Raw genomic sequence first — 27,830 nt, forward strand, 5'->3', positions numbered from 1 at the left:
TGGACTTTAAGGAGATTCTTAAACAGAAAAAGGACTGTGAATGGATTAACTGCCAAATATTATTCCCTCCAACCAGTGGCCTAAATACTTAATAGTAAGATAAACATGTTTGGACTAAATGTCAAAAATAATACTGTGTTTGTGTAAGATTAAAAGGCAAAGTCTGTCGCCCCATGGTAATCCCAGTCTTATGTTTGGAAAATTATGAATTATGATAGATTTTTTTCAGAAAATAATTACTGTAACAATTGACATATTTCTTTTTGGAAACATAAACAACACTTTATGCACTTTAGTGTCGTTTCAACATCTGATGGATAGATTAACAGCGTACATCTATTCATCAGTCTATGGCCTGTACAACACTTTAGACTATCATGTGCTGTTTCCATCCACCAGTAAAGTACAACATTTGATCATAATTACAGTTATTTATCAGTATTTACTTGTAAATACTAATAAATAAATAAGACTTTTTCCAAACATTGATATGATTATAATTTTCATTTGTACTTTTCAGAATTTCTGGAGACTTTTTTTGTTGTTTGATGAAGATTATGTTTCTGAAGGAGGGACATGGGAAAAATTAAACTACAGGCAGATCTGGACCAAGGCATAAGCAAGCTAAGCAACCACTTAGCCCCTTCCTCCACAAACCATTGGGAAGCCTTCCGTAAAAATCTAAATTTTAACACAAATCTAAAACATCTTTGAGAATAAAGACTACATTGAATGTGATCTGGCATTTTAGCATAGATACAATAAAATATTATAATTAGTTAGAAATGTAAATGTTTGTGGTACTAACATAATTACAATCTGATGCTATGACTATAAACTTTTCTTTGTGATTGATCTGTGGTTGTTTTTAAGCTCAGTCAATTAAACATCTGAAATATCACCTCCCAGATTTCACCAGTTGTCTTGAACGCTACTAGGGGTGATAATTCAACCGCCAACCCTGATTACAAGAATGAACTAACTCATACATTTTGCATGGCACACATAGATTAAATATTTATGTAGTACTTGAACACAACATTGACTCATGTCTAAATCAGTTCTACATATTAACATTAAAATCGGGTCTATTTAACCACCAAAGGATGAAAATGGGGTTTGCACATGGAGTGGCTCGCCCAGGGCGTCATTCGTGCAAGGATCGCCACTGGCTTGTGTGCCTAAACTTCAGCACGCCTACCTGGTTCGGGTCGCAGGCCTTGAAGACGTGACAGGACATCTCGGACTCCGGGTTGTCCGGCTGGCCCCGCAGCAGATAGGAAAAACAAGTGAGGTCATTGCTGTTGTGGATGAAGCGCGAGATCAGCTGAGCTTTGTGCTCGAAGATGAAGACCGACGAATTGCTGCTGTTGGAGGGGACGCAGCGGACGAAGGGGGAGTTGAGCAGCAGCTGAACTTCTCTGGGCTGCATGACGGGGCCGCAGTCGCCCCTCTCGCTCCTCCTGCGGATCTCGGCCACCAGCCACGGCAGCATGGGCAGAGTGGTGCGCCTGTCCAGCGAGCACCAGCCGACGTAAGTCAGGGCGAAGCGCTTGTCCGTCCTGCTCTCCTTCTCCTCCTGGCTCTCCATGTCGACCCAGCAGACTCTTCCGAACAGAACTAGCGAGACAGCGACGGGTAACTAAAAACACTTTCTAAATTCTCCCTTTTGGACCATTCCCTGCAACCCCAGTCCAAACGACGTTGGGTTTACTTTGTAGCAATTTCCATGTTCCACAATGTATGCTCTTGTGGCAACAACGGGGCTCTGCTACATGCACAACATGTGCTCGATCAGCTGCAATTCTCCATGTTATCCAAATGTCAAAAGTGTATCCGATGCACTGTTTTTCTTTTTCTTTTTGTTTCTCCCCTCAAGGGGTTTAAAGTAATCGCATACGTGCAGTCTGATTCACTGCTCCGCTCCTCTGTTGGGATAAACAGCTAAAAGTTTTCTGCACTGTGTGCTGCACTTCGTTCAAGGTTGCCTGCTAAAACGTGGCTTTGGATGGTTCCTGTGTAAACACAAGGCGTTTGGTAGAACTTGATTTTCTGACGCGCTGAACGTCCCTCCAGGGTGCACAGATCGCGGAGCATTTACACCATCCAGATCCTGAAATCCTACAGCGCGTGGACTTGTGAGGTTGTATCAGTTCCGTGCACACGATCAATATATTGATGCTGGTAAATCGTCTTCAAGAACAGTCCCTTGATTGTGATCCTTTCTTCCCAAACGTCTCGGAGGCGGAGCGGCTGTGAAGCACCTCCCAGACATCCCATGTGCTGGGGAAGCGGGTGGGTGTATGGCAGACCGTTGTAACATATATTCAAAAGAACACCAAACTAACTTTTGTTAAGGTCAAATTAGGGCCACACTAAGAAAATGTAAAATAAAATAATGTCATAATATTACAAGAATAATGTTGTACGGGAATAGTCATAACTGCTTTATTTTTTGTAAAGTTAAAACTTTTTTCTCATGCTATTATATCTTTTTGCATTATTTAATTTGTAATCTCACAGTATTGTGGCTTTATTCCCATGATATTGACTTTAATATTGTGATATTATATATTCACAAAATATAACTTTATTCTCATATTACTTCAACTTTATTCTTGTACAATTTAATTGTCGTAACACGAAGTTTAGTCTGGTAATTAAATTTTTTATTAGTATGGTCATAACACCCCGTTGTACAATGCCCTCCATATTTACCAGTACCTGTTCAATTTGTAATTTCTGACGTGTCGAGGTTGTTCTATTTGAGGTTTTATTTGGTCCTCCAGGTTTCACTTTGGAAATGAACAGTCAGCTCTTTGGTTGCTCTTGGAGTTCATTCATTTTTGTCACTGTGCACCACCCAGGTTTGTTTACCAGCTCCAGGTCCCGACCAGAACCCCTCAGTGTAAATTACCTTGAGAAATAATGAGATTTGGTTTTATATATATATACACATATATATATATATATATACACATATATATATATATATATATATATATATAACAGGCTTTAGTGCCAAAAAATGATCAAATGTTACAAGCCATGTTAGTCATACAAATGGAACAGATACAGAGTGACATTCACCGTCCAGCACTGGGCGTCACTTAGCACATCTTAGGAATGCAACCAAGTGAGGCAAAGATTGTAGCGCGAGTTTAGCTTTTATTATTCTCTGCAACCTGTACTCTCCCTAAAGGCTAGTCTAATCACTTTCAGTCTGTTTACGTACGACTGGCGGCAGTCACACATAAACATGATTATGCGTGTAAGCAGATAAGAGATAGAAAAAAACACAGAATCCATAACAATGCCCAGATGTTTGTATGCTGGTTGAATGTCGCTCTTGATTTGCCAGCTTTTCCCTTGACATCTGCATCGGTTCCACCTTGCTGGTCCATGATACTGTCCAGCTAGATGAAAGACTGTGCCTCCTCCATTGGTTGTTATTAGAGTTGATCTTAAGCATTTTGGTCTTCTCCTTGTGGTCGATGAGTCCAACCTATTCTGATGTGGCAGCCAGTACATTTGTATTGACCTTTTGTATTCTGAAATAAACTGCTTCTTGTTATCGTTCCGAATACATGAAAATAGTCTGAAAATGCTGTTTAGTTGCTTACGACAGGATGTCCTTAATGACATTTCTATTTAAATACAATATTTAAATGAAGTTTTAGATTTCAAAAATAAAATCATATAGTACCAATGATTGTCACAATTCAAAAGTCTTGTAGCTGAAAGCTACAAAACACATAAACTTAGAAAATATACATTACCTGTCTCTCTTTTTTAACATTTTAGAAAGTTGATGTATTTTGGTGTTAAATTATAAAACCTCTTGCCATAGTGACAAATGACAGCACAGAGCTCCGCCTTTTCCCCCCAACAAAACAGAAGCTGTTAAATGGAAAGTGTTTCCCATGGCAATATGAGGAATGTTCGCAGCCTCCTCTGGGCTCCCGTTGGTTGTAATTCCTGAGGACAGTTTTTAATGAAAGCCGTGTTTAAGGCCTATGAGTATTGAGTATGAGCTTGTAAACTGCAAATAGGTTTACTGTTTACAAGCTTCCCCTGCTGAATCATAGTATTACATAGCTGCTTTACGTAGCAGGAAGTTCCCATCTGCCAGACTACATAATTCCTAGAACTCCACCTATCCCTGTGCCATATATAACCTCAGCAGTCAGCTAGTAGGGCCCTGCACACTAGACACCCCCCACACAGAGCTTTGCTATGTATCTTGGCTGTCACTCATCAAGCACTCACAGAACAAAAAAATTTTGGCTTGCATTTTATTGACGTCCAGATGAAACATTGAGGTTCCCTCTTAATAAAAATTTAAAATAACATTGCCAGATGGGAGTATAGCTTAAAAATACTAATTTATTAAAACAGAAGAGGCAGTCCGCTCAAGTCTACACATTTCTGAGCTGGCAATAATATCCAGCACACATAGTCGCATAAAAAAATCTAACTTTTATCTGTAAAATAAAGAAAAAAATACTACTGACTGCCTAGCTTTGAACAGTCAAAGCTAAACTAGAGCAAAGTTCAGAGAGGAACTCTTGCTTTACATCACTCAATTAAAAATGATCAAGCGCTGATGTAGCTGCATAGATTAGGGGCCTGCATTCAAACGCTGTCACAACTGAGCTTTGAATGTCCAATTGTTTGGGAGACCTTACTACTCTGATTAAATACGGCTCCGAGACCTAAATATGATTTAAATATAGAACCCAACACTGAGCAATAGGTAAAATAAAAAATAAAAAACTTTTTAATTTCAGCTAAGATAACAAAAAGTTTAACTTCTCAAAGTAATGAATCCGAGATCAAATACAAATAAGAATTATATTTACAGAAGCAGTGCTCAATTAAGATGATTGACTGATAGAGGAATAGGCCTGCAACAGTTAAAAAAGAAAACAAAAGAATGTTAAAAATACAATTTATTCGCATACATGACAAAAAATGGGAAAATTCTACGTTTTTAATACAGTACCCAAGCTCCAAACCTACATTAATAAAGTCAAAGAAAGTAAAATAATTCCAAGTAAACAGACATAATGTTTTATATCGCTAAAATTGTTCAGGCCTCAGTGGAATAGAATATATCCTTCACAAAATTCAAATTACTTGTGTCTGCACACAATCCTGGCCAATAAAGCTGACTCTGATTCCTAAGTGAGGAGCAAATTGTCCAAGTTTGGCAAATGTGGATGATCCAGCTGATAAAAACAGCAACTATGTTTGCTTTCAAGCAGAATGAGGCATTTACTGTAAGCAACCCTGAAAAGAAAAACAGATGGAACTGTGCTCTGTTCATTAACAACAAGGCGCAGGATAAAACAGGCACAAGTTTTAAAAATATGAGCCTCAATCAGGAATAGACCTAAATAAACCTGGAAAGGTGAGAAAGAGGGTAAAGCAGAAAACAAGGGAGAAAAATTATGATGTTATTATTCCATGTTGTGAAGAACAGCATGAGCAGGAGATCTGTTTCCACAACGACCAGGTGCTTAAGATATCCCATCCCTATTGGCTGTGACCTGAGCACAGTGGAAGCTCCAAAGACCGAATGGTAAATGACGCATAATTGTACAGCACTTTATCTAATCCAGAAGACCACAAAACGCTTTGCCCAACATTCAGCCACTCACTGATGGTGGCGAGCTTCGTTGTAGCTAGAGAAGATGGACGTGACAAATGGAGCAGGGATTTGAACCTGCATCCCATCGGTTGCAACCAAACTCCTACCTCCTGATCCATTGTCGCCTCAGTACAGAGGAAAGAAAAAGAAATTTAAAAAAAAGTGACATAAATTAATATTTGTGGTTCCAGCTTGATTCAAATGTGAAAAATTCAAGGTGTATGAATATGTTCACATCCACACCTGTCAAGTCTCCTGTTTTGGCCGAGAAACTAAAGTTTTAATCTCCCTTTCCTGCCATGCTCCCTTATTATTATTTTCCCGTAAATAATAATAAGTTATTACGTCAGTCTACATAATTAGTCACGGACGGCGACATTTCCTGTTTTCTCAAGCCCAAAACTTGACAGGTATGTTCACATCACTGTGAAGCAGGGATCATTGAGATGTGGCATACCTAAAGTATCTTTTGCCAAGTTCCAGCTCGGAAAATCTACAAAGTGGAGGAGTCAATGGGGTCAATCTAATTACATGGCATCACAGAGTCACATATATTGCAGAGACCACAAGTGACTCTCATAATTTTATCAAGCGTTGACATCTTTACCGCTTGATCCGTGAGTAAGAACTTGATAGGAAAGGTGCTCTGTAAAATTGGGTATTTTTGCTTTAGGTTGCCCAGAGCTCGGTCCATATTTATTCTAACTGATAAAAGTTTTTTACCTTCTGTGATTTCCCCATGCGGCAGCTGTTTGACACCTTTTGTGATGACAGGAACTATCAACCTGGCACCACGTAGTGCAACAATATCTTCAATGTTAAACCCTTTGTTTGCGAGGACAGCATCTCCTGGAGCAAGATTGTTCAGGTAGCCACAGCTCTCCGTTACCAGCCGATCGGATGTACGGCCAGCCCATCCTTTGGATATAAAATTAATTAAACCTTGTGGCGTTACTGAAATTAAATACTTCATTGTATTATGACTTTTATAATTTGAACTCTTTATGGTTTTGGTTTCAAGGTATGAAGGTCCTTCAGTTAATACCTCAAAACAGTCCAGTATTGACACACAATCAGGATATGTAGCTTTAAAAAGCTGGGGCATTGTACTTCTTATCTGATCTCTTTCTGGCCAAAATACAGTAGAAGGAACTAATTTGATATTTAAAAAGGTGATCACGTCAGAAAATGTTTTTGCAACTGTGCTGTAGTGAACTCTGAAAACATATGACAGATATAGCATACTGACATTAAGTCTGAGCTTCATTAATGTCAATAAGCATTTGTGAAAAGGCGATAAGGCCGAGTTTGGTTTCCGTAAACAAGGCATGATCAAATCCATGACGGTCATTAATGAGACAAATGTCGGTAAACCTGTGTAAACCTTCGTTTTTTCATCATTATCTTTAAACGATTCCTCAGAGAGGTCCATGATCTTTAGCTGATCAGTCAGCAGTTGTTTTTCTGAAGTCAACTTTTGAACTGCGGATGACAAAGTGTCGATATCTGCACCGCTCAGGTCAGTCTGAGCTTCCACACCCGTTTCTTCTTCCCCAGGCAGATCTGCTTGACAGACCTCTTCTTCGTACAGGTCAACCTCTTCCCCCTGATCATTGTCATCCGCTGTCCCACTGTTTGGTCCAGTCCCAGAGAGATCCAGCAGTGCAGTTGCAGCACTTATTATTTCAGTCTGAAATGCAACGCCAGCATTTAGACATTTTTATAACTAATGACGACGATTTTAAAGCAAACTTTTATATTTGACGCATTTCCCATACCTGATTAGATTTGGTGCGACTCTTCTTCGTAGGTTCCTCGCTGTCCACTGCTTCTCTTTTCTTGACTCTCCTTTCAGCGGTTGGGGTATGCGCAAAAAGAGAGGGTACGTAATCCGGAGACAGAGGGTTGTTGCTTTTTTGTCCTGCAAGTGATGGCAGAAATTAAGGATTTGTGGACACAATCAAAAGTATCGTCTAATCTACTCATTCAGTTAAAATACCACTAATCAGGATTGAGGTTTGCGTGCCACAAACCTTAAGAATCTACTAGATCCCAATTTTTCATTTGTTGTGTCGAACCGCATTCAAGCAAATCTATACGCTGAATTATCCATACTGAGCAAACTCCAAAATGCTTAAGTTTTTTAAACATCTCAGCAAAGGTTTTTTTTTCGGATTGCCATAACATAAGATTCTTGGCCATTTCTTGGAGGCATGTGTTTTAATAAATTATAAAAACACCACAGGTCTATGTGAGTCGCTATGTTAAATGATGTAAATAGTAAAAAATGAAATGATTGCTTAAAAATTTAACAAGGTCTTTATCTTAACCCCAATTGGAAGCAAAATCAACAGTTTGGGAAAGTTACATTGCAAAGTTTGGGAGAGTATTCCTTTACAACTTACAATTGTTTTTTCTTGGTATTTTCTTCCCTAAAATTCTCGGTTTTTCTCTGTCTGCATCTCTTTGAGCTGTCAGATGAAACAGTTATACTCCTGTCATACCATTCCCGTTTCTGTGTTTCATTTTGATGGCACAGAAAGATAAAGTGCTATAAGAAAGTAAAGCCCCTGCATCACATTCCCACATATTTGTCTCTGCAGCATACACAATTTGATAACCAAATGCATCGTGCTCCCATTATTTTATTGAACATGTTTTATTGTCTGCTGTAAGTGTCACTGACATATTTAGCGTCATCAAAGAGTTAGTGCTAAACAAAGTCAATTCATACAACAGCGATGATTAAATATGACCTAATATTGTGCTACATGACGCTGTCTGACAGTTGAGTCCCTCAACTTGGGTTGGTGAATGCTTCAATCTGAAAGTGAAATCTACAGCTTGACCTACTTTTTGATTTGGCTGAGAAATTACTTATCTCTTTGGTGCATATATAGACTATTTTGATATTAAGACAAAATAGTCTTTATATATTGGCCATTTCTTGGAGGCAAGATATGGCCTCCATATCTAAAATATCAAAATATTTTAGATCAAATATAAAATTGATATAAAATAGTCTCATCCCATACCTCTGATCCCAACACAAATGGACTAATATTAATGAAGGCACATCAAAAGACAAATATGACTTTATTTGCAAACTCTTACATTATTAATAATTAACTTGAATACTTAAGGATGCTGCTGCAGAAGTGTGTTGTTATATTATTAGTATAATAATATTTTAAACATAACATTTTAAAATGTGAAACGGAAGATATTAAGTGTGGGTTTTGAACGTAAAACTGATCAATAATTCAAGAAGTACTGTACAATATTGTATTGACATTTGATGGCAAGCACATTTGTTAAAATATTCCTATAAATACCATAGTGTACACAGTGTACAACGTGAGGCTACCGCCCCTGAGCATAAAACGCGGTGCAGAGGCGCCATGGAGTGAGAGCGGTGCAGAGCTGGTGAGGAGGTAACTAGACGGTGGAACCAGACTCGACACAACACCAGTAACCCAGGCGGTTAGTGAAAGCAATGAATAGAGGAAATTATAAGTCAGCAAGTTAACTAAATAAATCCAGCAATACAATAATAATATACACATAGACTGGTATATCTACCCGAGATGAAATGTTTACTGCATATTCTGGAGTAGTCGGTGGGATTCCAGTTTCGGCGGCACACTGCTTGCACCCACAAAGTCCTCCTCTCTGGGTCTTTAGGAAAGCGGTAAAATGACAAGTCTTTTCTGTCTGATCGATTAGAGCAACCGACAGCGACACAACAAGCCATTTCGTCTTCCTAAGACTTGTTCTTTATCTCTCCGCGCGTGTTGTTAAACAACAGAAAAAGGTATCCAATGGATATCCAAAATGGCGACTTACGTCACGTGACTTGTGGAGTGATGACGTGACTTGTGGAGTGATGACGTCGACACTGAATACGCTTGGACTTTTTCCGACTTTTAAAGACCTTTAAAAGTCTTATATTATAAAGCAAAGTAGAGAAATAGAAAATCTGAAATCCCAATACGAAAGCTTCTAAGTTATTTCTCCCCAAATTAGCTCTTTTGTTTTGCTTTAATATTGGAATATTTAAAAAAAGAAAAGTCCGTCTAAAATTGACAAACCTGCAGGTTTCTGATTCAAATTTAATATACCGAGTCATTATTTTCCGTCTGCTTTGTTAAAATGTTTTTTGTAATTTCTTACTCATTTTTGTGGATCACAATATTTCACAAGTCCAAACATTAAATTAAACATACCAACTTCCCCAATGCAGTGATTCAGGGCAACTTCTCTGTTCTGAATGTTTGGGCACGCAACAAATTATTTTAAAAACTACAAATATTAGATTTTTAAAATACTATGTGGTACCCACATTTAACAAGGACCACTCAATGTGTGTACATATATATATTAAAATAAATAAATAATAAATGGAACAACCACTTTATTTGTAAAGTGCATAACGGGTTACACAGAGAATTTCAATGAAGGTATCAAAAATGACGTAACAAAAATTGATATTTATGGCCGGAGTGCACAAATAAGAATATATTAGTCATAAACCAGTCATATTATGGACACATAACAGATGTTGCAAAACTAAGCAAACCACCCAGTGTTTTGCAGAAGAAGCAATAGGATAAATTATGCAACCCTAAAAGCTGCCTTTTTCAGCTGTTCTTATCTTAAAGGGCTTCAAATTCATCACGCAAGAGCTTATACAACCTGCAGAGAGAGACAAGAAGCACCGACATTTACAGTAAGTCACGTTGACATTTTAAGATACCTGGCAAGAAAAACAAAACAACGATGTCAAGCTGTTCCTTCTTTCACTGTTATGTAAACTGGTACTAACTGCACACTTTGGCTTTCTCGCCATCATACAGTCTCCATAATCGCTGCCATCTCCTTGAACTGCTTGTGAAAATTCTTAAGAGGCAAAAGCAAAAAAAGAAGAAAATCAGTGTCTGAATAATTCAGTTAGAATTAATATAGATCAAAGTCAATGTCGACTAACACCAACCTGGAACTGGGGAATGGTCATCTCGAAAGCCCTCTGGCAGATCTGTCCAGAGGGCTCGACGATCTTCAGCAGCAGAGACACGTACGGGGAGTTTAGAGACCGGCATGTGTCTGAACTCACCGCCATCCCCAGCTTCCACTGGATGTCCACAAGCTACACACAAATTAAATCTATACTGATTATCAGGACACACTTGGATACCTATTCATACCCTTTTAAGCTTAAGCTTGATCTCAAATTGTCACATTAAACCACAAAGTTCTGTCTGTTTTATTTGGAGTTTTACACGATAGACAAAGAAGTGCGTGATTCTGAAAATGGAGGACGTGATATGTGGTTGTCCAACTTCACTGACAGGGCAGGGAAGGTACAGAATAATCAGAGAAGCAGCCAAGAGACTCTTGGCATACCTGAGGGAGCTGGAAAGATCTATAGCTTGGGTGGAACAATTTGTGGACACAACTGTTAGATACACACTCACAAACGTGATGTTTATGAAAGAGTAGAGAGAAGAAAAATGTATTTTTTTTTTTTGACAAAACGTGAGAAGAACCAAATGTAGTTTACCAAAATATTATCTCAAACACCCATCGCTGTGTAACTAATCTATATAATATGTTTGATTTATGATAAAGTTCCTAAAACAAATGGGCTGTGCAATAATATTCTAAATTACTGAATGGGTCTGTGATTTGAAATGCATAATTTATACATATTCAGTACATAGAATCACAATAAGACAGACTTCTGAAAGGAGTTAGTTTTTGGAATGTGACCAAATGTAAGCAGTTCTTTAGATGGAAATGCTCTTAAGTTTGTGCGTACCTGACCGATGCTCAGCATGGACTGTACTTCCTGCTGAGCACGGACCGAGGCACCATGTTCACTCCACAACGTGTGCAAGATCTGAAGAGACGCTTTGGACCATTTGCTGCTGCCTTCCTCCAGCTTGGACACAAGTTCGTCTGCAGAGAAGTTGTTCTTTCCAGCTGACCTGGAGATATAAACACCTGATGTTTCATCTGATAGCAGACTGATGTGCTCCTCTGTGTATGATTTGACATTTTGATTTGCTAAATAAAGACAAAATTAGCACTCTGCATCCAGTGAGGAAAAAGAAACAACATGAATAATACTACCTGAATGTCAACAGAAGAAATCTGGTAATACCCTGGACAGCTTCTTGATTAATTGTTACCCCGGCCCTCTGAAGTCTCTGTCCAGATGATAAACATTTAAAGAAAATCAAGAAACAACTGGGGAAGACAGTTCAAAGGTTGTTTGGAGAAAAAAAAAAAAAGAAATCTTGACTCACAAGCTCAATTTCAGCTGAATCTACTCCACTGGTTTGGCCTTGAAGATATGTCAGAATGTGCTGAGACTGTGAAGATTAAAAGATTTGCAGTTTAACCGTTCCCAGACCACATCCTGAGTGGTTTGTGCAGAGAGCGGCTGACATAAAAAAGAATAGACATTACTCAACTCTGTTTACATCCTACTGTTATCAAGGCAGACGCATTATACAGCAAATCACACCAGACATGTTAGAGTCACCTCGCTTTTACTCACCGCATTTGAGAAGTTGCATGTGTACCAGTAGATGTCAATGAAGTTGACATCTACTGGTGTCAACTTCATTGACACCAGTAGTACGTACCCCAAGAAATTACAAGTATGCAGTTTCCCTTCACACCCAGAAATTTACTTTGTTGTATTACTTACAGTTTCAGTTAACACATATGGAGGCAAGCTGCAGATTTTGTCTACAGCTCTGTTGATGCCTGAAATTACAAAAGAACAGCTCCACATAAGGACCACTGCATTAATTATGACATAATTTACCATCTTTTCCCATTGCTTCAAGTGACAGAAATTCTTGCAATCTTTTAAATTGATCACTTTTTTACATTTGGCAGCTTTTTTTATGTGTCTTGTTCTTGTGCTTAACCATGACTGCATGTTGTACAAATTGTACTTCAAATGACCAGAGGATATGAACAAAAGTCCACAAATAGGACAAATCAGAACTAATGTATCAAGAAGCACTCGAGCATACTGCCACCATGAGCAGCGCGATTCCAGAGAACTTTCATTGCATTTCAAATTGGATCATCTTGTTTTGTTTTCATAGATGGTTCTTATCAAATTGAAACAAATTTGATAAGAACCACCAAAACATTGAAACAATAGTAGCAAGTTGTTTTAGTAACAACCTGCTACTAAAAAAAGTGCCTAAGGATCCAGTTTACAGCAGGACTTGATGCAATCTGGTGGCTTCCTTAGAAGTAACACTTACCCACTTAACATCATAAGCCAAATTGCATTTGACTGCACTACAACTGAATCTGTCTATATGACTGGCTTATAAAGGATTAATTTGTTTATAAATTTCTATATAATTGGACACGTTTCCTAACTTCTTGTCTCGTAGAGTACTTTGACAAGACATTTGTTGTTGACAGGCGCTATAGTAAAATAATGCAAAAGAATAAAACAAGGAAACGCTTAGAGTAAATGTAGATTCTGAAACGTTACAACCGGGATCCTACAAGTCTGTCACTGTTTCTATTTATCTCAGTAAAGTATTTGACCCTTTTAGAGCCGTTTAGAACTCACCGTGTGATTCCTCTGCCGCTGGCATCGTTGTTTCACAGTAGAACAGACTATTTAAATTAAGAAGCTTTTTAAAGTCTAAACCTTTATGTGTTTGTTTTCAGAGAGGTACTGAAAACATAGTAAAATGCACACTGCTGCTTCCCCAATAATTCTTCTTGTATGTTTAACTGCATTAAAAACTGCACAGCGCCATCTACTGCACGGGAGTATTACGACACAGGAAAATCCGCAATACTTCACTGAAATTGGTTTTACTCTGCTTCTCGACGAAAACAAATATAAACTTGGCATGTCCGGGTAGTTGGCTTCACTTCAACCATGGGGCAGCTCAGTAAATTGGAAAATAATTTTGAATTTTACTCAATTCAAAAAGTGAAACTCAGACAGTTTTCTGTTAACTCTTTTTATTATGACTTACAGCTATTGAAAATAAAATATTAAATTTATCAGAGAATTACATAAGACTAACAAAAAAAGGTTTAGAATACAAAAAATGTCATAGATCCACAGATCTGGGATGGGGGCCTGGTACAGCTGCTCAACAAGCAGTCATTGAAAAACAAGACTTAGTGCTAAAGAAAGACTTCAGGGAACCAAGAAGCAAATCTCACTCAAGAATTTGTGGAGGCTGTGTCTGAAGCCAGCACTTCAAGAGCCAGCAGGCATTGACATAACCTGTATGTTTCCTGCAACTGTCTCATTCAACAAGAAGCTCTGACTGGCCAACAAACTCTTCTGACATAAACATCATATAAAACTTATAGCGTTTTGAGCAGAGGAAGAGGAGAGACGCAAGACACAACAATGCAGACGGGGTGAAGGCCGCGATTGGTCTTTAAAGTTTTAAAGCTGCCACGTTCAATATGGCGGCAGCGTTGACGTACGATGCTGCCTATACTACTCAAAGTTTCTACATGACACTTGAGCTAATCCTTAGCGCCCCCGTCTGGTAGCGAATGGGTATGAGCCACACACGAGAAGACGTCCAATAAACTATCTAAATTATTTTTTCATGTAAAATGTTAAAAACAATCGTGACTAATTAACTTGAATAATTTGTGAAAATTAAGACATAAAACCGAGGCATCTCTACAAACGAGCAACGCCCAAATTCTGGAATGACCCACCGTAAGGTTCAGAAAGGGGGTGTTAAACGGAAATATCTTTAATTTTACTCGAATAGTAGCCATTAAATATCAATAGAAATCCAAAAATATTGATATAATGAACATAAAATTCGGAATCTTCTTAAATAATGTGTTTGTTGTGAGCTAAAACAATCGAACCACCCCCGTGACTATCCTCCAGGTCAATGTGCACTGATTAGACACGGAAGCGAATAACAGCTGTCAAATAGGTCTTTCTAAATCAGACCCAGCTCACATTTAGCAGCAACATACGATCAAACTACTCCTAAAATGGACTCTCCACGCTGGCTGCCTCTGGAGTCCAATCCAGAAGTACGTACCCCATCGGGTATTTTCACAGTTACAAGGTTTTATTCAAGCCATTCATTCTAAAGCATGTCAGCACTAGCTACTATGGTGGCTAGCTATAAGAACAAAAGCTGAGCCCGGTGTAGAGGATCTGCTAATAAATTATATTTATTTACCATTTTCTCTTTCTCTCTTTTATTATTTTTTCAGGTCATGACCAAGGTAAGCTCTTTTTGGTTCCATTTGTCGATAGTGCTTAAAATAAAGAGTTGTAAATAGTGTTGAAATGTGCAAGGCCCACGCCACAATGATGCCTCATTTACAGTATTATTGTCATAAAACAATAAAAATAAATAAAAAAATAAAATCGCTGGTAATGCTGTTAAAATAATACTGCAGTGCATGTCCAAACTTAGGAAAACATGTTTAAATAAATTAACTGTAAAAAGCATTTCTGGTTTCACAACCTTAATACATGTCTACAAGCCCAGAAATATATATTTTTTGGGGGGACCGGGCAGTGGGTTTTGTATTTTCAACCAGATTATGTCAGTGTATCTTATTGTGAATGCTAATTTACTCTGTATCTAGTTTGTCAGCTGTTTGGGCATGAAGCCATCTTGGCAGTTTGGGGACGTTTACGGGTTGGATCCAGAGCTTCTGAACTTGGTACCAAGACCAGTGTGTGCAGTGCTGCTCCTCTTCCCTGTAACAGAGAAGGTATGACATATTTATCCAGTTAGCAAACGCATAGACGCTCTTGATTTTTAGGTGTCTATAGCTTATGTGCCATTAATGAATGTTTATCAGAAATATGGATGATTGTTTATATATTTCTTGTCTTTCTGCTGCTTTTTTCTTGTGTCCAGTATGAGGCGTTTAAGCAAGAAGAGGAGGAGAGACTGAAAGGCCAGGGGCACGGAGTCTCCCCTGACGTTTACTTTATCAAGCAAACTATTGGGAACGCCTGTGGAACGATCGGATTAATTCACGCAGTGGCTAACAACCAGGCACACCTGCAGTTTGGTGAGTTTTAGCTACATGTGAATCACATTGGAGTGGAAAGTAAAACTGACCAAAAAGCAAGCAAATTGGATCTGCTCACATTTTGTTGCACTACAACGGCAAACCTTAGTGTATTTAGCTGAGAGTTTAGAGTTTAGAACATGAAGTGGTGCATAGCTGTAAGGTGAAAGAAACCTTTGTGGTTTAAAAATAAGATTTGCACAGTAATAAACATTTTGTAAAAAAAAATATGTAATGGTAATAGTAAGCATTTCAGTATTTAACACCATTTGTGTGAATATAAAAATGTTCCTTTGGGGGGGAAAAAAAAAAGAATATTTCCATTGTACGGTAATCAGAAACCCAAACAGTTTAAACTGAGAGCTGATTCAATACAAAAAGCTGAACATTAAAAACAGTTTCGCATAATCTTCATGTTGCCCTGATGTAATCAAACAATAAGAGAAAATTATTAAAGAAATGTCTTTATCTTTTTTATTTTGTGCTTCGCTCTTCTCTTCCTTCCTTCTGTACTTATGTGCTTCCATTCATCCATTCTTCATACAGATACATACTTGGATCTTTTGTCCTCTGTTCTTTGTGCCTACTATTTGTTCAATTCCTGTCCTTCCTTCCTTCTACTTTTTCCATCCTCCCTTCCACAAACCCTTACCTCCTCTTTTTTCCTCCCCTCCTTTCTAACTGTTTCTGTTTTTTTGTATTTTTTTTGGTCATTGTCTTTAGTATTTTTTTCTCTCTTGCTTTTATTCATTTAACCTAACTTCGGAGAGTTGCATCTGTAAAAATCTGGAACTTTTCCATAAATGTTTAGGAGCCCAGACCATAGTAATAATCAGTATAGTTTAAATCTAGTCGTGTATTTAAAAGCGAGTATTGCTGTCCCGTTTATATTTTGCTTCTTCTTTACAGAGGCCGACTCTCCCCTTAAGAAGTTCCTTGACCAAACAGCAAAAATGACCCCAGAGGAAAGGGCCACGTTTCTGGAAAAAGACGAGGTAGGACGACGCTGAAGAGAGCATGGATGGACATTAATTTTGGAAACAAACCTGAAGGGACTGAAAAGGAGAAAAGTCAAATGACTGAAGTAGTTGTTTTTTTTTTTTTGTTCAATTGTTTCCTCCAGAGCATACGTGTCACACATGAATCTAGCGCACAGGAGGGACAAACTGAGGTTTGGAATAACTTTAAGTTCATTTGTAAGAGTAATTTGCACTGAATTTGACATGCATATACACAAATGAACCTCAACGAATTCATTTCTTGTCTGACATAGGCCCCGAGTTTAGATGAAAAAGTCAATCTGCATTTTGTAGCTTTTGTGAACGTCGGAGGACAGTTATACGAACTAGGTGAGTTCACCCCCCAAATCCATAAATACAGCAAGTACCCTACACAGGTACTTGCATGTTGTATTAACAAACTTACAGTAAAATCGTTTTTCCTTCAAGCTGACAGTCTCTCGGTGAAAAATTTAGAAATATCTGACTGTTAATTTGAGTTCATTTGTTTAGTTGGGCAAAAGAATTCCCCAAATCCTGGAGCCAACGTTTGATAGAGTAAAACTGATGCTTCAGTTCTTAACTTTAAAGTAGACGAGAGTCCCTAAGAGCTTTTATCCAATAATCCTTAACCTCCTTGTTCTGTAGGGAAAAAAAAAAAATGACATTTCACAAACAGCCGATCAAAATGAGGGGTGCACCGATAAATCGGCTCCGATTTTCCTTCATTTTGGGACATCGGCTGATCTCCCAAAACAATCTTCTTTACCACTGAAAAGGATCTGAAATTCAGCCACTGTTCCTTTCTGTTATGTTGTGAGAGGGGGCTGGCAGACAGACAGACCCGCCCACCAGGTCACGTCTGCAGATGCACGGTTAACAATAGTCACCGTACTGTTTATAGCTCAGCAACTTTGTTGCTATATTTAGTGGAATTGTTAAAGATCACCTACAAAACTGCAATTGGTTCACTGCTACAGCAAAGGCAAGCATACAGGGCATACAGGGTATTCAAGTAAGACTGGTGTTCACTGAAACAACTGAAGAAATAAGAGAATATCCACTTCCTGAAATGTATATACATATCTGCAGCTATGGTGATACTTAAAAGGTTTAAAGCAGCAATTAATTTCATACTTAGATGGACGGAAGCCTTTCCCTGTTGTCCATGGAAAAACTACAGAAGATACGCTCCTTGAGGTAAGATATTGCTAAACACAATTGCATACAAAGTTCACTTTTAGTTTTTATTATTACTTTTAGTTATTTTTTTAATGATGCTGGATAGTGAGAGTTTCCCTTAAATCTGTGGCAGTAAATGAATCTACTTGTGTGTTCCAGGACGCTGTAGAAGTTTGTAAGGTTTTCATGGCTCGCGACCCTCAGGAAGTCCGTTTCACCATCATCGCTCTGTCCAAAGACTCGTTCTGAGAAAGCTCTTTTTTTCTTTTGTTTTTTATTCGACCCCAGAAAACAAAGAAAACATTACTGCCAAACATTCTGAAGTGCTGAATATATTATAAAACACAGTTGTTGTTGTTTTTTTTTTCTCACAATGTTATAACTAGCAAATCTTAAACTAAAGACATACCAGGGATCAGAAATCTGCATCGCTGGCTTGGATTATAGTTTTGCTTAATCTGTATGTTTGATGCTCTTTTTTGGGTGAACATTTAACTGCACTTATTCACTGTTTATTTTATTGTGTTTGGGTTCATTTTTGACAATTACTTCAATCACATCATGGAGATGATCTGTGCAGACACATTTTAAGATGCTTTAATTTCATTCTCTCAAAACACTTAAAGGATGATGATGTTTCAGGAATTAATGCGTTATGAACCTCTTTATCAAAGATGACTTTCGGGGGGATAACAAACATCTAGTCTGAACTTGCGAGTGAAAGGTGCCTACATTTTTGTTTAATTATGAGTTTGTCAAATAAAGAGCAAATTTAATAAGCACTTTTTTGTGTGTCCTTGGACTGTGCCTTTATTATTTTGTTTATCGTCAAGTTTACATATAGTTTCTACTAAAATTAGCTCCCACATTAAATTAGGTTTAACATAAAAACTCTAAAAATGTTGTGGTTGTAAAAATAAAACCTGCAAGAGGCAGGTTTTATTTTTAGCTCTTAATATTACTATATGCCCATAAAATGATTCAACCCTCTGAATAGATTTCTTACATTTGAATAGGAGCTTACATTTACAAATCAGGGTGTAGTCGCAGACATACCTGATGCTGCCAATCAAGATGCTTGCTTTAGAAATATGGCTAAGTCATGAGAATTATCTGAAAGGTTTAAGGAAAAATTAATGCATTGACAAAATGATGCAAACCAACAACAAAGACTAAATGTTGATGATCCTAGAGATATTGAAAGTAGGCAAGCTTAAAGATAAAGGAACATTGACTACGCCTCCAGCATGTGACATAACTGACAAAAGTCCAAGAGAAGAATTGGCTCACTTTGGTATAAATGGGCATACAAGGTTATAAGATTATGTTCTGTGAATACAGCAGTATCTGTAGAGGAGGAAGTGTTGTCATATGGTCAGATGAGGTCAAAATAAAACCTGTTTTTATTACAGTCTTCTTCTGCCATGTTTGGAGGAAGGAGAATTAGTACAACCCCAAGAACACCATTCCAACCGTGAAGCATGGGAATGGCTCCATCATGCTTTGGATCGTTGTTTTCTGTAAAGGGAACAGGGTTAGTGTGTTGCCTACCCAGTCTCCACACCTGGACCTATTAAAATGTTGTTGGATTGAGGTGAAACTCTGTGTTTCCCAGCAACAGCCCCGAATCTCAAAAGATCTGCAGAAGATCTGTATGGAGGAGTGAGCCAAAATTGTGTGCAAATCTGGTTAAGAACTACAGGAAACGTCTGACCTGTCTAATTAGGAGTAAACGTTTTGTCACCACATTGTTTTCTATTGTATGAAACACTTACTTCATGCGAAAGAATGAACATTATTATTTTTATTCTGCCTCACAGTTGAAGTGTACCTATGGTGAAAATGACAGAGCTGTATGTTCTTTGAAAACCATGGATTAGTCTTCAGATCCTGTAATACTCACTTTCCTCCACTGAGTGGCGCTGTAAAAGCGCACTTTGCTTGGATCTCGATGGAGAGATCCGATGGCTGTCAGTTTTCCCAGGTGTTCAAACTTTTTTTTTTTTTTGGTATTTTCTTCAAGACCCATCAGTCTACAGCTTGTACAATTTTCTTTTCAACGATTTTTGCCCGAGAAGTCTATGTTCTTCTTCCTCCGCGCTTGAGGAAGAGGAAACTTCCGCTCGTCTGATCTTTTGCGTGTTTGGGTCGAAGCCCCCCTCCCCTGATAGTTTTTCTTGGGGTGAAATCGGGCTTTCTTGTTCACCTGGAAGCCGCAGGGGCACGGGTAGAAACTCCCCGGACCTTGCTTCTCAGCTGCCCCCTCCCTGCTGCAGGTCTGCAGCTGTAAATGTCCTAAACACTGTGTGCTGACGAAGTCGAGCTCAGGAAGACTTTGAGGACTCTTTTGATCGGAGCTTTGAAGAAAAGAAGCGAGCCACAGGTGTGTCGGATGAAAGGACAGGTAAAGCTCCTGCAGCGGCAGGGTGATGCAGACGGAATGTACTAACCTCCTGTTCCACCTTGCATCCACCCTGTTGCAAAAGAACAATAGAGAACTTTTCTTTTTTTTTTTCTTTTCTTTTTTTTTGCTGAATAAGAGGTGTGATCACGAGGTCACACCTCTTGTGAGGTCACCTGTGTTTCTGGCTATCCACGGGAAGACTTTTAAAGGCGATAGTTGTGCTTGCATCTCATAACCTGGAGTGACAAGTCTAAATGATGGAGTGGCGTGAGCAGTCCTCCGTCAGCAGTGAGGAAGCATACTTGGAGGCGCAAAGATGGATCGAGGTAAGTCAAAGCTACCTGAGAATTGTTTTACTGAGGGTATTCTAACACTAGACGCTTCTATGCTCCAATGTATTAGTGATACTATTCTGGAAAACTCATTTGTTTCAGTAATTCTACTCAAAAAGTCAACGTAATCTATATTCATTATGATGTATTTCATGCATTTACTGCTTTTTAAAAAAATGTTTTTGACGATTTAGGCTTGTAGTTAACGACAACCACAAAAGTCATTGCACAAGATTGTGTTCTTTAACACAGAAATGACATATTATTTTGACATACAATTCTGAAGAAAGCCAATAGTTTAACATGAACTATTTGACAATGATGGTGAGCCCCAAAAGGGGTTGAAGAAGCTGCCTGTTAAGAGCCCTGTATCCAAACATGCTAGTGGAAGATAAAAAGTGTGGTTTAAAAAAATAAAGAGGCGCAGCTGTGGAGTCAGGACTTCAAGAGCCTCCATACACAAATGAAGAACTTTGGGAAACAACTGTTGCATTTGTTGCGTTAAGCCACTGTATAATCAGAGACAATAGTAGACGTGTCTTACCCTGGCTGGAGAGTAAAAGGACTGGACTGGTGCTCGACAGTCTAAAAGTTCTCTCTCAGATGAAAGTACAGTATGCATTTCATGTGGAAGTCAAGGTTCTAGAGTGGAGAGGCACCATACCCAAGTTGCATGAGGTTCAGGGTGAAGCTTCCACTTTCAGTGATGGTTTGGACAGCCAGGCAATCTCCAGTTGTTTGTCTACTGACAAGCTTTATGGTGATGATGAAGTTTGTCATCGCCATAAAGCGATGGCACTTTTCACTGGCCAGGCTTCCAAAACGACCAATATCTGCTTTATTGACAATGGTGACTGCTCCTGACTGGCCAACAAATTCTCCTGACCTAAATCCCATAGAAAATCTTCAGGGTATTGTCACGAGGACGATAAGTGACACCAGACCCAACAATGCAGAAGGCCTGATGACTGTTATTAAAGCAGCCAGTAGCATTGTAGCGTGCATTTCACCTAACGTTGGGTTGGCATTTAACCAGAGGCACACGTATGGTGGAAACTGGCTTCTTGTATAGTGTTTCATTGTCTATTAGTGAGATTTAATGTTAAAAGTACAGAAGTCTTCACATATCTACAGGTTTATGCTGTTCCTTCTCAACTGGTGTACAATTTAACCAGTTAGATCTTGCTTCAGGGAAACAAAAGTACTTTCTCTGTGAACGGATGTCTTATCTTCTTAGTTAAAAGGTTACATTGTGTTGAACTCATTCACCATTGCAGGCCTTGTCTTTCTTTAGATCTTGTCAAAACCTGCTCATCTGCTCCTCTGTTTTTAAGCTCCTGGGGCTTCAAGGTTCCAGTTTCAAGCAGAAAAAGATACAGAAGCATTAAGAAAAAGTGCAGCTTGTCCCAGTCGCTGAGATGTCAACAAATAATTTAATATATTCTTGGTTTGTTTGGATCTCACACCTTTTTCGTGTGTGAAAAAGAAAACTTCTTAAAGCAGTTGCACATCATGCCATGCAAATTGTTTATGATCAATTCAGGAAATCGGCGCTGTAGGATCACTGAAAATAACCAAAATAAAGAACAGCTAAGGTTTAGTAGATGTCATGTTATTAGTTGATTAGTCGAATTATTTGATCCAGCAAAGCTTGCAGTCAATTTTTTTCTGCTTCTCTTAGCTTGTCAAGTGTGTTTTTGAAGTGGTGTTCCCTTAGTAAGAGTCAGATGTTTATTGCAACTGGGACTATTTTGTGAAACAGACAGAATGTGCTAGGGCAGCTGAGCAGCAGTGTGTAGAAAGTGGACTTTGTTCCTTATGATTAGGAAAAGACCATTCACTCCAACACTTTCTTTGGCTAAAAATGGTATCTAAACCATACAAATGGTATGATAGAAAGAAATGTTTACTGTTTAAATCCTTGGAATACCTCAATAGTCAAAACATACAATTTGTCATATATCCTCTAAAATGCTAATAAATCTAAAATGTCACATTACATAAAGTTTCCACCCAACTTCTTGCTATACTCTTTCTTCTCATCTAATTAGGGAGCCATTTTTCTTCCCCCCTCATTTTGCAAATTCTCCTCCCAGCATGGCGGCACCGACAAGAAGCTGCTGCATGACTGTAATTAAACAAATATTGTTCTAATTTCATGAAGGGGTGAATCTGAATGCTTTCAATGTGACATCAGCGTCTCTCCCATTTACACACTGGCCCATTGTAGTGGCTTTGCCGGTGGGACCGGGGTGGGGGCCACAGCGCTCAGCTGAAGGCTGCAGTACAAGAAGGTGAAGGTAAAGGCCATGGAGCTGCTGGATGAAAAGAATGTGAGAGAGGGCCGGCACAGTGGAAATAAAAGAGCAACAACAAACCATACTCTGGCACTAGAGGAGCTGTTTTCCCCCCTCAAAGAGAAAGTTTTTGTTGCTGTTGGATTGTGCCTCTGAATGATTAACAAGCTGCTTGGCTTCACAGAGCTTTAAACTGAGGCATGTATGCACTGCGAGGTTGGTGGTGGGGTGAAAAAAATGAGACTAAACGGTCCGGAGCCTGTCACATGGACACATTCCAGGATTTGCTGCCATGGCTGTGAACGTGGCCCCTCAGAGGCAGTCGATCGTCAGCGCAGGGCACGGGATCCTTCGACCACAGGGCCTGTTGGAATAATGGTAGCTCTTGTTAATTGAATAGAAAACCCTTCGAGTGTAACTGTTATGACGACCCTGAACAATTGGTGGTGTTTGTGCAACTTATGGGTCAGAAGAGCAAGCATATGGCTGATTGTAATGATAATTAGTGGTAATAATAGTTTCCTTTCATTGAGATAGGTGTTCTCTATTTCTGTTTGTTGTTTATTTTTTTCAGGGATTTTGTTATAGTACACTCACTAAGATTGCCATACTCCATCCATCCTCTGTTCACCTTTGTCCCTAATGGGGTCGGGAGGGTTGCTGGTGTCTATCTCCAGCTATGTTCCGGGCAAGAGGCGGGGTTCACCCTGGACAGGTCGCCAGTCTGTCGCAGGGCAACACAGAGACATACAGGACACACAACCATTCACACACACACACATGCACACACACACGCACACCTAGGGAGAATTTAGAGAGACCAATTAACCTGACAGTCATGTTTTTGGACTGTGGGAGGAAGCCGGAGAACCTGGAGAGAACCCATGCATGCACAGGGAGAACATGCAAACTCCAGGCAGAAAGACCCCGGGCCGGGAATCGAACCCAGGACCTTCTTGTATATCACTCCATATACATACTAAAACTAATGTTTGAGTCTTATTCATCAGCACAACCTGCTAGCTGATAAGGTACACTTCTCTGAACATTAAAGATTAGATTTTTGATTTTTTTTTTCCCATCAGTGGTCAGGACCAATCAAGATGAAAACCGGATTGTCCCAAACAACCACTGATTTCTCAGCAAATTTATAGAAAATGTAAGCCATCTTAAAAATCTAACATGCAAAAGAACACACGTGCAAATTTCTGACCAAATTTTCTGTTTTTGTGATGTAAATATTTTAAGATATAAAACATTTTAAAATTCTTTTGAAGTGAAAGCAGGAGCACAATTCACAACATTGAAAATGCAAAACACGTGGTCTGGCATGAGGGTTTTATCAGTTTATTGGATCAGATTGTTCACTACACCGATAAGAGTACTTTTCATTCAATTTCTACATTTAGCAGTGAGTTATTCTAATGCTTAAAATATATTAATAGCCTATGTGTATGTTTTCAGATATAGACACCCCAAGTTTTAATGCATAGTAAGCTTTATAAAAATAAAATTATAAAACAAAAATCATACCGAGTACTGCAAGATCTTTAAAAGAATTGGAAACTTATTTTATGAATATTAGAAAACCTTAATAAACAATGTTGTGGAGCAGAACTGTTCTACTACAGAACCACCCTACACTCTCATAAGTGTCATTAAAAAGGATTTTATACCTTGACATTTTACAATGTATCTGTAAATTAATTTTGAAATTGATTAGAAAAAATATATATTTTCTACTCATTAATTCGTCTGATGCACTTGTCTTTGTCCTGCAGCCAGTGTCAAAAGAAATACTTCACAAATGAAGGGAAAATTGATTTCCCTCCTTCAGTGGATCCATCTATTGTCTTCTGTTGTTCTCAGTGGGTGGGAACCCTGCAGCTGAGCTGGCTGAGAAAAAATATCTGATTTCCTGCTTAAGGTAATGATCAAAACATTCCATGAGAAACATTGACAGTATAGAGTGGGCCTGTATAGCAATACATTATTATTAAAATAAACTCAAATCAAAGAATATTAACCCAAAAAAACTGTAGATAGTATTTGCAGAATTTACTAAAAATCTCATGACCTACGAATCCCTTCGCAGCTGTCAGAAACAGCAGATCTTCAGGCAAAGTTTTAGTTTGTTTTACTCTCAAAAATGCTCTAAATAGTCAAGAATAGAGTAGGTTTTCAAGAGCAATACAAGCTGGTGGATTTAGAATTCTGAGTTGTGTAAATCTGAATGAAAATATAATTTCCTTCCTGTCCATATTATGCAGGAAACGAGAGACTTACCCAAGCACCAGCGTTCTGCTTCTTAATGTTACAAGGACTTATTTTTATTGGCTGCTATTCCTAGAATTGGGAAAACAAAGGTACTACCAGATTTAATGGCGTCCCGCTCGAATCTTTCTGTCACTACCCATGAAAACTGAATGGAAAGGAAATTTACAGCTCCTCTGAAGCAATGTTTCCTGGACATTTTCCTGAATAAATCACAAAATATGTTTTGAATGGCTCTGCATTTGGAACAGAGTAGTATCAATCACAACAGTAAGATCTCCAAGTTGATCTGTCTCGGTGGATGTTTTTTTTTACTGTGTGAGGGAATGAAATTATTAATAACTTGGAGAGGAAACAACTCTTACTCTCTGGAGCTGATGTTGCTACATTGTTTACACCCACAGAAACTTTGAATCTAGACTGACCTTTTGTCACCCTGAATGTTCCCTTTTGACAGTTTTGACATGAAGTAATTAGTAATTGCACTCAGAATCATCAGCGTGAAAACAAGACCTTGCACAGGAAGCCACTCACTTTGGTGTAAAAACAGTTGTAGCTCCATTGTAGCAGTGGTGATATTAATGGATTCCACAGCTGAATTTTTGTTTTCAATTCAAACCCATGTGGAAAAATGTCCCCTCTGTTGACCCATATTTCTATGCTCGAGACACAAAGAATGTCAGGAACAATTAGTGGTTGAGTGCTACATCAGTAACCAGATTGGCCTTGGTGTCTTGTGTGAATAAACATGGACTCCTCAGACTCTTCATGCACTATCTGGCACCACCGTTTGGTTTGTTGCTGTAATAATTACTGTTCCTTGCAGAAGTATTCATATGCCTTGAACTTTTTTCCATGTTGTCATGTTACAACAATGAACTCTGTGTCAATTTATTATGTAAAATCCGTACAAGAATAGCTTATCAATGTAAAGCGGACGGGAAAGAAGGCGTTTTCAAAATACCTTAAAAAGCAAGACTCAACCTTTTCCCTGCATGTACAACTCTGCAAGTCTTTTGGGGTGCGTGTGTACCAGCGTTGCCTGTCTATAGAAGTAGGTTTTGACCATAATTAATAGAGCAAAATAGCTCTAGCTCAGTCATATCGTGATGGAGGGTTGACAGAAACTTACCAAGTCATTCCAACATATGGATAAGTTTCTGATTATTGACCTGTAACTTTTAGATGCAACTGGTTCGAAGCAGTAGAATAAAGTGGCTGGATTACCCACTTAGCCTGCATTCAAGTTTTAGATATTCCTGCTTATGCCTAATTATTTGATTAAAGTATTTTGAGCAGATCATCCTCTCAAAGCCCTTTGATGACCGGATTTTTGGACCCCCCAAGCAAAGAATCCAACTTCGGTCTCACCAAAGAGACAAATGCCTTCATCTATCTAATCACTGTTTCCCATAAATGGTTTGTGTCACAATTGAACTGAATTTCTCTAGGCTTTTTGTCCAGCAGATTTCTGAAGCACATAACTAATTGTTTTCCTGTTGAGAAATTTGGCCACCTGAGCAATGGTGGGTTTCTTTTACAGTTCCCCCAAAGCTACTGTGTGTTTTTTGACACAGGACTGACAGAGGGAAGGATTTTTCCCCTTCACTACTGTGAAACACTTGGTGTTGGTCTGGCACATTAAAACCAAATAAAATGTGGGAAAAGACTTTTTGCAAGGCACAATTGTTTTGCTCGGACATCTGTCTTTACCCATGGTGAACCGGAACCATAGCTGGAGCTTTCTGCATCGTAACTCAGTTGTTGACTCTGCTCCTATGTTTCGTCTTGGATAAAACCAGAGCGCCCGTCTGCCGTTCCAGATCAGACCTGTTGATCTTGATGGTTGATAATGTCTCTAATAACAGTGGAGCAGACTGGTATTCTGTCACAGCCCATCCAGCTTTGTGCCAGTGTGGTTCCCACACCTAATACCCTAATTGCCCTCTTTCAATCAGATTAGCCGATGTCACTTTTGATTAGAAAATGTGAGGGGAGAGCAACATCAAAGTAACATCCTGTGGAAAGAGGATAAAAGATATAATTGTTCACACTGAGCTGTTTCCTTCTCTATTGTTTATTTGCATGCAAGTGAATCCCAGCAACTTGCCCGCGCATCCGTGGAACAGTAGGGGTCAGGATTTCATATGCTAAATGCACAGCCTGGCTGACTGCTGCAAGTTGCATAAGGTTGTTTTCACTCCTTATAAAATAATGGCTGCTCTCCGTGCCTCTCCCATCTTCCTGTTTGTCTTTTTTTCCCTTGTCCTGGGGTTTAGTTCGGATAGTAATTTTGTGAATGATACAGAAAGAAGCAGACTGAGCTGAAGTATTTCTTACCATGTAGCTCGATTCCATTGTGCAAAGACACAGAAGTAGGCGGTGGAAGTGTGTGAGAACTTTATTATTCTTGTTCATGTATCTTGGCATGGGCTAATTCTCCTGGAATGATAAGCATTTAAAGCCGTGGCCATCTCTGGTTACCCAGGGCGTGTTCTGAGGTGTAGCGCAAATTGTTTGAAAATAATGTGTCACAATAATGTGAAAATAATAGTCATGTGTTAAACGCCTCTCACTGTTTCGCTTTTTCCTGTCTTGTCCATAGTTATGTCCTGTACT

General features: G+C 38.8%; 4 protein-coding genes across 20 annotated transcripts in view; 2 read left to right on the forward strand and 2 right to left on the reverse strand.

The window, feature by feature from the left end:
* tbc1d4 (TBC1 domain family, member 4) overlaps positions 1 to 3,788 on the reverse strand; it is a 38,190-nt gene extending 34,402 nt beyond the window's left edge. For 2 of the 5 annotated variants that reach the window (XM_044132621.1, XM_044132620.1), the window contains exon 1: positions 1,202 to 3,704. In XM_044132621.1, coding sequence (XP_043988556.1) covers positions 1,202 to 1,591 — 390 coding nt within the window. In that variant the 5' untranslated portion in view covers positions 1,592 to 3,704. Of the gene's footprint in view, positions 1 to 1,201 lie in introns of all 5 variants that reach the window. The other 3 variants (XM_044132619.1, XM_044132617.1, XM_044132618.1) reach the window with 3 other exon arrangements.
* Positions 3,789 to 4,287: 499 nt separating this feature from the next.
* Positions 4,288 to 14,436, reverse strand: commd6 (COMM domain containing 6). 3 transcript variants are annotated; one of them, XR_006372213.1, is made up of 9 exons: positions 13,263 to 14,436; positions 12,369 to 12,427; positions 11,962 to 12,027; positions 11,786 to 11,862; positions 11,472 to 11,640; positions 10,647 to 10,799; positions 9,236 to 10,552; positions 7,432 to 7,574; positions 4,935 to 7,343 (listed from the first exon to the last, which is right to left on the reverse strand). XR_006372213.1 is itself a non-coding variant. In XM_044132626.1 (7 exons), the coding sequence occupies exons 1-7, from the start codon at positions 13,285 to 13,287 to the stop codon at positions 10,502 to 10,504; spliced, it is 600 nt and encodes a 199-aa protein (XP_043988561.1). In that variant the 5' UTR covers positions 13,288 to 14,436; the 3' UTR covers positions 9,235 to 10,501. The 3 variants fall into 3 exon arrangements, 2 of the variants coding, with proteins under 2 accessions (XP_043988559.1, XP_043988561.1); XM_044132626.1 differs by lacking the exons at positions 4,935 to 7,343; positions 7,432 to 7,574 and having other exon boundaries at positions 9,235 to 10,552; XM_044132624.1 differs by lacking the exons at positions 10,647 to 10,799; positions 11,472 to 11,640; positions 11,786 to 11,862; ... (1 more) ...; positions 12,369 to 12,427; positions 13,263 to 14,436 and having other exon boundaries at positions 4,288 to 7,343; positions 9,236 to 10,497.
* A 131-nt stretch (positions 14,437 to 14,567) lies between these two features.
* uchl3 (ubiquitin carboxyl-terminal esterase L3 (ubiquitin thiolesterase)) lies at positions 14,568 to 18,686 on the forward strand. Its single transcript, XM_044132627.1, has 9 exons — positions 14,568 to 14,722; positions 14,909 to 14,920; positions 15,290 to 15,418; positions 15,568 to 15,724; positions 16,634 to 16,719; positions 16,848 to 16,895; positions 16,998 to 17,073; positions 17,864 to 17,922; positions 18,064 to 18,686. Exons 1-9 carry the CDS (start codon positions 14,681 to 14,683, stop codon positions 18,151 to 18,153), a joined length of 699 nt encoding a protein of 232 aa, XP_043988562.1. The 5' UTR covers positions 14,568 to 14,680; the 3' UTR covers positions 18,154 to 18,686.
* Positions 18,687 to 19,803: 1,117 nt separating this feature from the next.
* The window catches only part of lmo7a (LIM domain 7a), a 60,303-nt gene continuing 52,276 nt past the window's right edge, over positions 19,804 to 27,830 (forward strand). For 4 of the 11 annotated variants that reach the window (XM_044132631.1, XM_044132633.1, XM_044132629.1 and 1 more), the window contains exon 1: positions 19,812 to 20,634. In XM_044132631.1, coding sequence (XP_043988566.1) covers positions 20,563 to 20,634 — 72 coding nt within the window. In that variant the 5' untranslated portion in view covers positions 19,812 to 20,562. Of the gene's footprint in view, positions 20,635 to 27,830 lie in introns of all 11 variants that reach the window. The other 7 variants (XM_044132637.1, XM_044132638.1, XM_044132628.1 and 4 more) reach the window with 4 other exon arrangements.

The sequence above is a fragment of the Gambusia affinis genome, linkage group LG11 (genome assembly GCF_019740435.1).
Source record: "Gambusia affinis linkage group LG11, SWU_Gaff_1.0, whole genome shotgun sequence".
In the NCBI taxonomy this organism is placed as follows: Eukaryota; Metazoa; Chordata; class Actinopteri; order Cyprinodontiformes; family Poeciliidae; genus Gambusia; species Gambusia affinis.